The sequence below is a fragment of the Ostrea edulis genome, chromosome 5 (assembly GCF_947568905.1).
Source record: "Ostrea edulis chromosome 5, xbOstEdul1.1, whole genome shotgun sequence".
Taxonomy (NCBI): Eukaryota; Metazoa; Mollusca; class Bivalvia; order Ostreida; family Ostreidae; genus Ostrea; species Ostrea edulis.
The window spans coordinates 45,592,933-45,607,394 of record NC_079168.1 but is presented as its reverse complement, the minus strand read 5'-3'; the positions used below and the strand labels follow the sequence as shown (position 1 = coordinate 45,607,394).

The window sequence follows — 14,462 nt, the reverse complement described above, 5'->3', positions numbered from 1 at the left end:
AATTATTCTGCTGAATTGATGCGCTCTATAATTGAATTGTTGCTCTCTTCAAATGAAATGATGAGAGCAATAATTAAATTGATGCGCGCTACTATTCAAATAAAGAGAGCAATACTTCATTTAATGCGTGCATCAATTCAATTAATGCTCACAATGATTGAATAATTGCTCTCTTTAATAGAATTATAGCATGCACCAATTCAATTATTGTGCACATTAATTAAATGAATGCTCTCATCAGCTGAATTAATGATATCATAGCGCTTGTTATTGAGCTACAGTGTTTTAAAGTTCACCTTTTTGCACTTAACATTTACTCAAGATTTATTTGTTTAAATTTGATTTGTTTGTTGGTGTCAACACAACTTAAGCAACACAAATTAATCATTAAAGATTCATAATCATATCTTTTAACAATACAGATCTTAATTTTTTTTTAATACGAGTAGATTGGAAATAAATAATGACCTTTTTGCACTTAATATGCGAAAAATTTTCATGATGCAAAATTTGAGTAGACCTCTATTCAAAAGAACATATTAGGAGTAACGTCAATTTCTAAAATTGCACATACATTACACACTGATTCTCATATAAAACAGCAAATTGAAACTTTGAAAAGTTGAAAAATAAACTTTGTAGAATGTTAATTTCTATTATTTTTATGTGTTGCCGATTATATCGTAGATTCTTACTAAAAAGATCTGCAGCTCAGGACGAACAGGAAAAAAGTTATGGTTTCTAAAATGGAGTACTATAAAATGCCAGAAGTAATTTACGAGGCCATTTTGTATTGTATTTAGCATGATATAGGAAGAAAACCCAATATAAAATGTGAAAATGTTTTAATGAAATCAAAAGACAACATTTTAAACTATGCAATCAAATCAACATAAACCAACATTCAATGACACATGTATTAATATCTAATTCTTTTGTAATCATGAAAATTATTTCAAAAGAAATATGTTTTGTCTAAACTTTGCACAAATTTTTAGAATAGATAATGAAATAGTTTACTTACAAAGAATTCTTTTAATACACTCTTCAATGCTTTTGCTTCCCGAATTTTAAATGATAAAATGTATAGCATATCTCTGAAACACTCAGTAAAGGTGTATGACTTTGATTTCGCCATCTGTAATTTACGAGTCGATGTCTGATTAAATCATCAAAATATTTTATTTTGGAACTTTTAGATAGTAAATCAAATAGTATATTATGTATTTTTGCAAGTAATAATCATTCTTATACCATATATAGACATTGAAGAGTACAAATTTTACAAATCTACTTTTAATAAAGAAAGATAATTTTCTGTAATTTACGGGACAAAAAACTGATAGATTTACTTTCTTTATTGGAGATCTTTTTGCAGGAAGTAAACCAGATTTGATAAACGTCTGTATATCAATAATTCAAATAGATCTATTAAAACGTGAAATCATTTAATTACATGTAGAAAATAAAGTATCTTGTGTATAATAGATTTTGTTGTTAAAGATGTCCGTATACCTCTAAATCAGACATTAACAGGGAATAATCGTCTCATATAATCAAAGCTTTTTATTATCCAGTCATTAATTTGTTATATTATAAATTAAAATAAAACATGATTTAAGACCATACACAATCCTAAATAAAAACTAATCTAAAAATGGAAACCATAAACATTAAGGTAATTTACGAGGCAGAGCCGTAATTCACGTGACATAATGACAATGCCATTTTGTTTACATCTGCATGCCTATTCGATCGACAAATAGTGTTCCATACAATATGAATAAATCACATTATTGCATAATAAGACAATTTTCTGTTTAGATACACAAATAAATAAATATGATAATATAATACAGTCAGAAATTATCCTTTGGCTTTGAATACAACATCGTCCCGCCTTTCAACTTTTTTGTAGACTTCTTGGCCGTATGACATAATAAACACGCATGTTTTTAAAAATTTAAAAGCTCCCGATCTCGATGTAATTTTTAAAATAGATATTCTTGATGGAATATAGCTATACTAAAATTAGGACTCGTAAATTACGTCCCGTATATTACTTTTCTCAACATAAAACTGTTCAATTTCCATATTTTTTGTTTATATCAAAGTGAATTTTGATTTTTTAATTTCTAAACGATCTAAAGAAAAAACAAACACAAGTAAATTGTATCACTTCCAAGTAGTATGCCCTGTAGGCCCGTCCCGTATGATTACTTTCTTAACCCAGCATACTGACTTTTGTGGATTCTCGGTTTAGTAACTTTTTTATTGTTAACAGCTTGATGGAAATGTTTATGATATCAAATAAAATAGATAATATATAACTGATAAGAATATATTCTGCCTCTTTCTGAAGCATAAAGTATATTGAATTTTTCAGAAGTACATTGGACTCGTTGATTACATGTGATTTGGCGACAAAGTTCATCAGTCCTTTATTAATTTGGAGTTACTTATAACGTACCAAACTTCTTTACAAATTCAACTATCCATTCCAATCTTACGTAAACACACACTGTTTGACCCGAATATGTGACGTTTATTTTTATAACCTGGACTTGAACATGAACCACTCAAATGACGACAAGGGGTTTTCATAGTACTTTTGTACTTTGGACTCCCGTTCTTAATAAATTCATGCTGAAATGTAGTTCTTTTGATTTTTTAAATTTGTTTTTATATCTTCCTCAGAAATTTTCTCGCCAAATGAATGCGGTATTTGCTATATTATGTTCACGATTCAACTATAAATACTGGCGACATGGTTTTGCTGTTTTATATGAGAATGAGTGTACAACGTCCTGTTTTAAAAGCTTTGGACCAATGGGATCAGTATTGAACCAGTACACGCAAAGTCATTGCATATTTCCCTTTTTTGCTTAAAATCTGAGGAGCTAACTTCCTTACCAGTAATTCAATTGATGTGCACAATCATTCTTTCAGAGGGCGCAACGCTATAATTAAAGATTCAATATATCCAAAACTGATATTTTCAACTGAATTGGAGAGATCATCAAATCATTTATACCGAGCTTCAGATTATTAAGGGAGGAATAATTGATTTGATGCGCTAATTAATTCAATTGATAAGAGGAATAATTCATTTGATGCCCACATCAATTCAATCATTGCTCTCATAAGTATCTTTAATTATTTATAACGTTTTCGTTTAATTAAGGAATTAATGCGTGCATCAATTCTTTTAAAGAGATCAACATTTCAATTAATTCAATTTTTGATATGTTGAATTGAAGATATCTGTAATTATATAGTTGCTCTCTCTAAACGAATTATCGTGCGCATCAATTGAATTAATGATACCATTAATTCAATGAAGAGAGCAATCATTCAATTACTGCTCGCATTAATTGAATTCATGTGCAAATTAATTGAATTATTGCGCACATTAATTGAAATATTGCTCTCTTCAATTGAGTTATAGCGCGCATTCAGTTGTTGATATCATCCATTCATTAGATGAGAGTAGGAATTCATCTATAAAGTACATGAATTCAGCAGAATCAATTACTACGTGCAATAATTCTGCATTGAAGATATCATTGGTTATTTGACGAGATTTTAACTGGATTGTTGCGCACATCAGATGATATCTTCAAATGACTAAAAGTATCTTTAATTGTTTGAGTTTATGTTAATTTGGCGCTTCGTAAATTTTGCGGTGTCATTACACCCATTTTGATGTCTTATCATTATCACCAAATAACCCATATTCCCTGACCCATTTCAGTCATAAGCACATTTTCCCTCCATTTCTAAATGGTAGTAGTTGGAGTTTTCCAGTTATTTACAAAATAAATTGATTGGACTCGTTTATTTTAAATAAGTTATTCTACTATGATTTACATAATGATATTTAAGATATCCATGATCCCCAAACGAAGTTTGTTAAATCTGTTTCTTCTTATTTTCCCCCGGTACTTTTTTGTCCGGAGGTGTTCTAGACAGCAGGGAACATTGAATATATAATTAGTGATGTGTTTAGAATAATTCACGAAATGATAAGCCTTTTTGCTTTTTGAGACTTCAAGTACAAATTAAAATCTAAAAAAAGTAACAAACGCATATTATGTGAGCAAAATCGTAGCAATTCTTCATCAATAAATTTAAAGGAGATAAAATATGTGGGGGGGGGGGGGGGTTATTTTCAATGAACATTTATTTCGCTATTTTGAAATTCGTCATAAAGGGAAAATGTATTTTCCCTTTATTAATCCTCTGGACAGTACTCCTATACATCTACCATACAAATTAGCTGCATGTGAAACCTTGCTTTCGCTCTTGCATCCTATCGAAGTTTGGGTGGCACCGATTTCTCTTCATATAGGTACTTCCCCAATCCTCAAGATGATCGAACGAGATGAAGGGTCAGAGGAAACTCTGCTTGAAGAATTTCAGTTTCACACCATCTACTGAAAGAGGAGTGGGTGCTAAATCAGTGAGTTATGAAAGTGCTTCAAAGCTCTTTGATTCACAGCATTACACCGAGAGAATACCGTGATGAAGTGATAGCTACAGCAAGAAAGGAAAAATCTGATAAAAAAATAGGCAGCAATGAAGATCTAGATGCTGTCATAAGACAGCAATATCCGCATGCACGTGTTTGTCTTTAAATATACAATGTACTCCACGTTGTACTTATTTAACTAGCAAAGAAACCACAATGTTTACCAAATAACATACCCTATACCACAAAGAGAACAGTGATCAATGAAAGGGGAAGATCACGAACAGTGATCAATGAAAGGGGAAGATAACGAACAGTGATCAAAGAAAGGGGAAGATAAAGAGAACAGTGATCAATGAAAGGGGAAGATCACGAACAGTGATCAATGAAAGGGGAAGATAACGAACAGTGATCAATGAAAGGGGACGATAACGAACAGTGATCAATGAAAGGGGAAGATAAAGAGAACAGTGATCAATGAAAGGGGACGATAACAAACAGTGATCAATGAAAGGGGAAGATAAAGAGAACAGTGATCAATGAAAGGGGAAGATCACGAACAGTGATCAATGAAAGGGGAAGATAACGAACAGTGATCAATGAAAGGGGACGATAACGAACAGTGATCAATGAAAGGGGAAGATAACGAACAGTGATCAATGAAAGGGGACGATAACGAACAGTGATCAATGAAAGGGGAAAATAACGAACAGTGATCAATGAAAGGGGGAGATAACGAACAGTGATCAATGAAAGGGGAAGATAACGAACAGTGATCAATGAAAGGGGACGATAACGAACAGTGATCAATCTCATAACTCCTATAAGCAATACAAAACAGAGAGTGAGGTCAATCTCGTAACTCTCACAAGGAATACAAAATTAAGATTTGGGCAAACACGGACCCTTGGACATACCAGAGGTGGGATCAGATGCCTGTTGTTGCTGCCTATGTCAAGATGCATTAATTAAGTGTTCTGTTCGGCGAAGTGCCCTGGGGTCATCCCAAACCCTATTTCATAATTGTTGAAATTTGTTTACTTTAAAACAAATGAGGTCCTGACCCCCAAGCCATAAGATAAGATATTCTTTATTTCCTCCGACTTAACGGAGAGTTTATGGAAATTACATGTATCAAACATAGAACATATTTACATAGTGGAGAATATAAGTAACATGTCTATAATATATATAACCATATATTTAGGTAACAAATCATCTAGAACTTTCGGCAATCTACAATAAAGCAACTTCTTATTCTGTATATTATCGTTGCAACACACAGCATTATTTCTTTCCATTTACAAAAGGATATGTCATTGAAACTAGTTTCATCAATACAACCCAGTAATTTTGAGATTCCGCTCCTTAAAGCAAATATATTCTTGTTGCACATGGCACAATGCACTGGACACCAGGTGTTAGTACGTCGTTTTCCACCCTATTTTGCCCCTCAGAGTGAACAAGAAAATTCCGAAAACTTGTTGCACATCTAAAGGACACCACCAATCATCTTCCAAAAAATGATTTGGCTACTGCGTAAAATGTACATTGAGTTCTGGGAACCAGAGGGTTTTTTGTTTTTTAAACCCGTCCATTTTTTGCACTCATTTTGCCCCCATGGTAAAATTGAAATCCTGTTGCACATCTATAGGGCACCACATATCATATTCCAAAAGATTGATGGGTTACTCCTTGAAATAAAAGAGGAGTTTGAGGAAGAAGAAAGTGTGACAGACGGACGAACCAGGGTAACACCAATATACCCAAACTTTCTTCAGAAATTGCGGGTATAGCAATCTAAACATCTCAAACAAATGTCGTCAGATGCATGTAGCGAGTTATCACGTGCCAATCCCCATACTGAATATCTGTCTAACAAATCGAAGCAAAAAGAAGAAACGGGGGCTCTCGAGAATACCAGTAAAGAATTAAAACAAACTCTCACCAGCGCAAGACGAACTGATAAACATGAGAAGTGGCACTCCGACGGAATCTGTCATAGAACAGCGAGTCCTAGTTAGTCTGGTTTAAAGCCTATTACACCAATAAAAACAATAAAGTTCATGAATGGCTGTACATCTTATTCAACTTACAATGTAATACTTCTGGTATATGCACATTCTTACAAACAATACCAAGGATAAAGACCTCCCCGAACGAATCACAAGGTTACAGAAGCTCATTGCAAAGACAAAACGAACAGCAATTAAACTGACCATTTCTTCACTTACCACAACCAGAAATGATGGGGTTTCAAACTACAAGTCTGCTTGTCAACGTAACATTGAAACCACAGCTTCTACTGGAGTAGGATGGAAACATATCCATTATTGATCATCATCATAGGTGTGATATCAATGGTGGCGGGCCTATAATCCTGTTCTTATGTACAAAAGAATCGAGCTTGTCGTTACTTTTTTGTAACGCTATTTCATCCAACACTTGAATCATAAGGTACGTACTACCAAATTCTTGTAAAATCAGTTTTCACTACGGTCTTCTTAAATGCATTACTTTGATCAATGAAATCTTAATAATAATAATATTCAATGATGCTCTGAACAAACTGATATAATCCATGACATATTTGGCATATTCTGAAAAATATGGGAGGCATCCAATATATAGCAAATATTTCATGCATTTGTTTAATCTTTGTGAGATTTACCTATCTCTCATTAAGAAATGCGTAACCTTTGTTGTCTAGATAGTAGACGCCCGACATTTGGACACATGTTCCTTTATAAGCAGTATTTGGTCTTGAAGCATACTGAAGGTCAAATCATATTTTAAAAAGTTTAAAATATCCGAAATCCTAAGTTGAATTTTCTTTGTTTTAAAACATATCAGTGTTGGATCATGTTGGTTGATTTTAGTATTTTACACCCACACCCCCCAATTTTAATTATGCAAGGTGAAGATAACGAACAGTGATCAATCTCATAACTCCTACAAGCAATACAAAATAGATAGTTGGGCAAACACGGACCCCTGGACACACCAGAGGTGGGATCAGGTGCCTAGGAGGAGTAAGCATCCCCTGTTGATTTCCTTTTTAGAGATGTAGAATTTTTACGTTCAAGATTTGCTACTGAAGAGTCATTTATGTTATAATGTACATCGTGATGTACACAAATATAGCAATCAGCTGTCAGTTACAGTATATTTTGTTGAGACTTAGTAACAAGTAGGTACGCTTTATAGATCTTTGTAGACATTAAGTTTTACACAGGGCACATTCTTACATGTTTAATTTCGAACTGGGGTCTGAATCTGATATTCGTACTCCATATTTGAAAATATGTAGAAAAAAAAAAATGACGGGATAGATTTCTTTTATATCATGCACAGTAGGAGGTTTTGTTCCTTAAAACAAAATATTACCGTTTTGTTTTTTTTTTAAATGAATTTGAGGGAAACTTTTACGTACCTGTTTGATACTACGTTAAGCTGCAGATTTCTGGAACTCGGCGCCCTAGCAGTTCTAAGCAGATCGCAAAATCGGTATGGGGGATGCTTCCGTGAGTTTTCAAGAGGACGAGGTGCTAAAACATGGACTTGTGTAACCAGAGACACGTGTTGGGTAACATTTTAAGTTTCCAGATTTTGAAACCGTTCATTGTTTTACTGTTTGTAGACCGAAATCACAGAACAATAGATTCCTCGGTGGGTTAGCTTTCATATTCAAATTTACGGTGTGTATTCTGTTTCTATTCCATTGGAATCCATTGCTTGTCATTTTCAACAATGAACACACTATGAGGACACAGTTTGTTTTAATCTAGTTAGATCCGGGTTTTTCGTGTCGTCTGTCCGTCTGTAAATGTACACATTCCGCGAACTCTATGGAGTGCCAAATTAACATAGGCCTATTATTCTGCTGAATTGATGCGCTCCATAATTGAATTGTTGCTCTCTTAAAATGAATTGATGCTATCAACAATTGAATTGATGCACTGCACAGTTTAATTGAAAAGAGCAATAATTCAATTAATGCGCGCATCAATTCTATGAATACCTGTAATAATTGAATTATTGTTCTCTTCAATTGAATTAATGATATCATTAATTCAATCGATGTTTGCAATGAAAGGCGAAGATAACGAACAGTGATCAATCTCATAACTCCTATCTATGTCATAAGCAATACAAAATAAAGAGTTGGGCAAACACGGACCCCTGGATATACCAGAGGTGGGATCAGGTGCCTAGGAGGAGTAAATATCCCCTGTCGATCGGTCACACCCGCCGTGAGCCAGGCAAACGGGGTTATCCGTAGTCAAAATCAGTGTGCCAAGAACGACCTAACAATCGGTATGAAACACGTCAGACAGCATTTAATTCTATTAGACGGAGTAACAATATAATTAGATATATCTTCAATTCAACATATTCACATTTGATCGATGATTTCTTTCATTGAATTGTTACTTACTTAATCCTCCTCGTGTTGTTCAGCACATAAGGCCGTCACCAGAGACTTCCATGCTGGTCTGTCTTGTGTCCATCCCTGGACCTGACCCCATGTCCAATTGTTCTCTTTTATTTCTTTCTCCACCGATCTCCTCCAGTGGAGGTCTCTTTTGGTCTTCCTCTCTTTCTCTTACCAGGTGGTGTCCATCTCAATGCAACCCTTGGAAAGAAGGTCGGGTGCCTTCTACATACTTATGTGCCCTATCCACAGCCTTTTCTCTTTCTTATTTCTTGTGATAGGGGAGTGGTTTTAGTCCCTCAGTACAGCTCTTCGTTCGATGTGGTATTTGACCAGAAGATGCGTAGTATTCTGCGAAGTCAACGGGTCTGGAAGGCATCTAGCTTGTTTGAGATGGCTTTTGTTGCTTTCCAAGATTCAGCGCCATACAGGAGGACCCCATGCACATTACTCTTCAAAATCGTAATTTTGGTATTTGTGCTGATCTTTGTTGACCTCCAGATGTTTCGCAGTGCAGCATACGCTCACGAACTGTGGCTTTAGAAATCCGAGCTAGTACATCTGCCTCTGAGTTCCCATCTGTGGTAATCTTACTTCCTAGGTATACAAAGTCTGTGGCCTCTTCAATTTTTGTACCACTTAGGGTGATGGGTTCATTTGATTTAGTGTTGACCTTCATGATCTTAGTTTTGATGTTATTGATTTTCAAGCCAATTTTTCCTGCTGCTTTTACTTGCTGGTTGTTTTTTTTTCTTGTATGTCACAGTCTCTGTGGGATAGCAGTGCTATATCATATGCAAAATCTAGGTCTTCCAGCATTTCTGTTAAGGTCCATCTAGTTATTGGTGGTTTCTCGCATGACTCAGTCGATGCAGAATGTGAAGAGAAGAGGGGAGAGCAGACATCCCTGTTTTACTCCCGTCTTCAGTTTGAATTCTTCTGAGAGGTTTGATCAACAGATCACTCAGGCATTTAGGTCTTTGTACAGCATCTTAGTGATGAAGATGAGTTTATCTAGAATCTCATAATGACTGAGAATTCTTTCTAAGGCAAGGTGGTTAACACTGTCAAAGGTTTTCGTAAAATCAATAAAATTGATATAAAGTGTAGAGTTTCATTTATAGCTCTGTTCTAGTATTTGTCTGAGAGTGAATATCTGGTCGGCGCACGACCGTCCCTTCCTAAAACCTGCTTGTTCTTTACGCAGTGGGGGATCTATTATTTCTGTGATTCTGTTAAGTATCACTCTGCTTAGAACTTTCATTGTGACCGAGAGCAGCATTATCCCTCTATAGTTGTTGAAGTTTGAGAGGTCTCCTTTTTTGGTAGTTTGACTATACGGCCCGTTTTCCAGAGATTTGGTGTCTCTTCTGATTTCCATATCTTCTGTAGAATATTTGTCGAGATGGTAGGTGTCCAATATTCTTCGGCCTTGAGAACTCTGCATTTATCTGGTCTGTCCCTGCCGCTTTTCCATTTTTGAGTTTTCTTATTGCCTTTTTTACCTCTTCTACACTGAGCGGATCTGTATCAATGTCCACTGTATCCATGGCTGATGTTATCAGTGCCTCGTTTTCTGGATCTTTCATAGCTCCTGTGGGGATCCGGGTTAGAATAGGTTCTCAATACCCCCTTGCTTGTCGTAAGAGGCGACTAAATGGGGCGGTACTTCGGATGAGACCGCAAAAAAACCGAGGTCCCGTGTCACAGCAGGTGTGGCACGATAAAGACCCCTCCGTGCTCAATGGCCATCAGCGCCGAGCATAGGCCTAAATTTTACAGCCCTTGACCGGCAGTGGTGATGTCTCCATATGAGTGAAATATTCTCGAGAGGGACGTTAAACAATATTCAATCAATCAATCACATTGAACAATTCTTCAAAATGTTCTTTCCAGCATTTCATAATGTCTTCTTCTTCCTTCCCTATCTCTAACTGATAAATCTGATGAATGAAATTTACCTGCCAGTGTTTTTGTTATTCGATAGAGGTATCTTGTTTAGATGCAGCTTGTTCTGCTTCATTGGCTAGTTTTTCAGTGTATACCGTCCGGTCTATTCTAACACTCCTCTTTACTTCCTTATCTATGGTCCGGTATTCTGCCTGGAGCTGATATTTTTGTCTCTTTGATTTAATTGACACATTTTCATTTTCTTTCCTTTTCGCTGTTCTACTATTCTCCATGTGTTATCCGAGATCCATTCTTCTTTTTCATTTGACCAAGTAGTTGCTGACCATTTTCTAACAATACTTCATTGCGAGCTCGAAATAAAAGACACCACACAGTCGTCCACTTCTGCTTCATACTTAGATATTTTATTGAAAGATATGAACGGCAACCTAACAACTCAACTTTATGACAAGCGGGATGATTTCAGCTTCTCCATCGTCAACTTCCCATATTTTATGTAGCAATATTCCATCATCACCTGCATATGGTGTTTATATTTCTCAACTGATTCGATACGCAAGAGCTTGTTCTGCGTATGGTCAGTTTTTAAATCGAGGCAGGCTACTGACAAACAAGTTGATGGTACAAGAGTCTCAACATCTCGTTTAAAGTCAGCATTTCGCAAATTCTATGGTCGTTATAACGATCTAGTTTGCCAATACAACCTATCATTACGTCAAATGCTGTCTGACGTGTTACATACCGTTCGTGGCACACTGATTTTGACTACGGATAAATCCGTTTACCTGATTGGGATATAGGGCTCACGACAGGTGTGACCGGTCGACAGGGGAATCTTACCCCTCCTAGACACCTGATCCCACCTCTGGTGTGTCCAGGGGTCCGTGTTTGCCCAACTATCTATTTCGTATTGCTTATGGGATTTATGAGATTGATCACTGTTCGTTATCTTCACCTTTCATTAAATGTTTCCATATCAATTTCACCAGAGTGTTCTATAAGAAACGAGAACTTGTTCTGAACTTTTAATTGAAAGGATTTCCTAATGTTTGTGTCGTTTACCTTTTGGATATTAACTGGAGGCGGTCTTTGGTCTTTCCTCCTTTTTTTTTTAGCTTCCACTTGATTTTTGCTACTACTAATGAGTGGTCACTTCCCACGTCAGCACCTTGTTTTGCTGCCGCATCCTGCAGGTTACTTCTCCATCTCTTGTTTACAATGACATGCTCAATTTGGTTTTTCGTATGTCCATCTGGGGAGTTCCATGTTGAATTATGGATATCTTTGTGCATGAATATAGTTCCCCCAATTATTGAGTTGTTTTCTTGACATAAAGTGCACAGCCTTTCTCCATTGTTGTTACATTCCCCTAATCCCCCCTTGATGTTTTCTTTGCTTCGGTTGCTTTTCCCGCCTTTTGCATTTAAGTCATCAAAGATAAGTAGTACATCATGAGATGGTGTGTCGTCTACTGTCTTTTGTAGGTTTTCATAAAAAGAGACTTTCTCATCCTCTTCTGCATCTTCTGTTGGTGCATAGCAGACTACTGCAGTTAGTTTGGCGAAAGCCGAGTTGCATCTTGCTGTTATTATTCGCTCGCTCACTGGTTTCCATGCTAATAGACTTCTATGAACCTCTTTTGATGTAATTATGGCTACTCCACTATTATGATGACTATTACTCCTTCCAGAGTAGAGTATTTGATGCCCCGACATTAGTTGTTTTGTCCCATTACCTGCCCATCTTGTTTCGCTAATTCCAAGGAGCTCGATCTTGTAATACTCCATTTCTCTCACCGCTTGTGCTAGTTTTCCTGTTTGGTAGAGGGTCCGCACGTTCCAGCAGCCCACTCTACGGGTTATTTTCGGTCGAAGGACATCTCCTATCAGGGTGGGAGATTCACCCGTCATACTTCCAGTATCCTGTGTGGTATCAATCCTTCTTCCATCATTTTGTTCTCTGGTTAAATTTTCTGTAGCGTCTTTGTTTGACATGTTAGGGTTGCTGGCCCTAAGCATAACCCCTGGACTCGGAGGACCAGTGGTTTTCTGTCAGGGTTGTCCTTCCCTTAGATGACTGCTTCCCGTTGCTTTAGTGTTCATCTACACAGATTTTCTGTCTAGATTTACTTCGATAGTCATTGACTTCTCCAAGCCATCCTCAAGACAGTGGAGCTATTTGACCCTTAGCTGGGGGCTAGGTTTGCAGGTACCAGGGTATACCCACTCACCGGTGGGTCATGCATACCGTGCATTTAGGGGCCTGATCTCCTCCAGGACCCTGTGGTTGTGCTTGGGGCCGTAAGGTACCCAATGTCCATCTGCTACCTTGAGGAGGAATCCCATATCTGGGTCACATAGGTCTAACTGTGGAAAGGCTATACCTGGCAGATAAGACTTACAAATTTCGCTTACTTTTCACAGCGAACTGCTAGCCAGGAGTGGAGCTGAAAGCGAGAGTGACAAGCACGGACACACACACAGCCATTTAGCATACCATAACCATTGAGCAGACATTGAATTGTTGCTCTTTTTAAAATAATCGATGCGCGCAATATTAATTCCCTATATACAAAATCGTTGTGAATAATTGAAGATATCTTCAATTGAATTAAAGAGATCATCAGGTCTTTTATACCGAGCTTCCAATTAAATTTTGCGAGCAATGATTCCACCACATTGATGCCCGCATTAAATTAATTATTGTTCTCACCAATTACTAGTAAATTAATGTGCACATCAAATCAATCATTGCTCTCATCAGTTGAATTGATGTGCGCATTAATTCAATTTTTGCGCACAATAATTGAATTGATGATATCTTCAAATGATTAAAGATATATTTATATGTGTTTCCCCAACTCTCTATTTTGTATTGCTTATAGGAGTTGAGATTGATCACTGTTCGTTATCTTCACCTTTCATTCAATTATTTGAGTTTATATTAATTTAACGCTCCATAGAACTCCACAACCTATTTTGCGGCATTGTTGAAATTGTTGGACAATATGTTTTCTAGTTTAATTTTTATCCTTTATTTGGGTTTAGTATAACGAATAATGCTTATCTGTATTATACGCTGGTTTGTTTTATTGGTTTAGACTTTGTTCTTCTTGGACTATTTCCCTTTGCCATCGTTCAGATATGGGAATCACCACCAAATATACTACTCAAAATTTGATAAGGATCACTAGGTTACATGTGTGTAATTTACCACTAACATAACAAAAGACATAAATTTGACTCAGAAACGTGTTTACAGAGGTTATGAATGAAAATTCATGAACGGCATGAACTTTTATCAATACGGAATGCTTGAAATCTGAGAACAACACCAAAAGTCATTTCATTACAAAATGTTAACAGCAAACCAGAGAAAGAATTACACAGTTTTGGGGGATAGTCCATCATTACACTTAGTCGATGAAGTGTCAATACCGGGTATGGCCTCCCCTTGCATCAATGACGGCTTGACAACGTCGAGTCATGCTGTCAATAAGCACCCAGATGTTTCCAATGGGAAGGTTGTTCCACTCTTCCACGAGGGCGTTTCCGAGCTCTGCCAAAGTCGTGGGTTGTGCTCTACGGCATGAAAGGGCAACCTGCAGTATGTTCCATACATGCTCAATCGGGTTCAAGTCCGGCG

At 36.6% G+C, this 14,462-nt stretch overlaps 1 protein-coding gene across 1 annotated transcript; it reads right to left on the bottom strand.

Moving 5' to 3' along the window:
• Positions 1-11,875: 11,875 nt before the first annotated feature.
• LOC125651143 (craniofacial development protein 2-like) lies at positions 11,876-12,811 on the bottom strand. The gene has a single exon (XM_048879734.2). It carries the CDS (start codon positions 12,809-12,811, stop codon positions 11,876-11,878), a length of 936 nt encoding a protein of 311 aa, XP_048735691.2.
• Positions 12,812-14,462: the final 1,651 nt, after the last annotated feature.

Excerpts from the sequence above, each read along its gene's own strand:
- LOC125651143 (XM_048879734.2), bottom strand. The coding sequence starts at position 12,811 with ATGTCAAACAAAGACGCTACAGAAAATTTAACCAGAGAACAAAATGAT.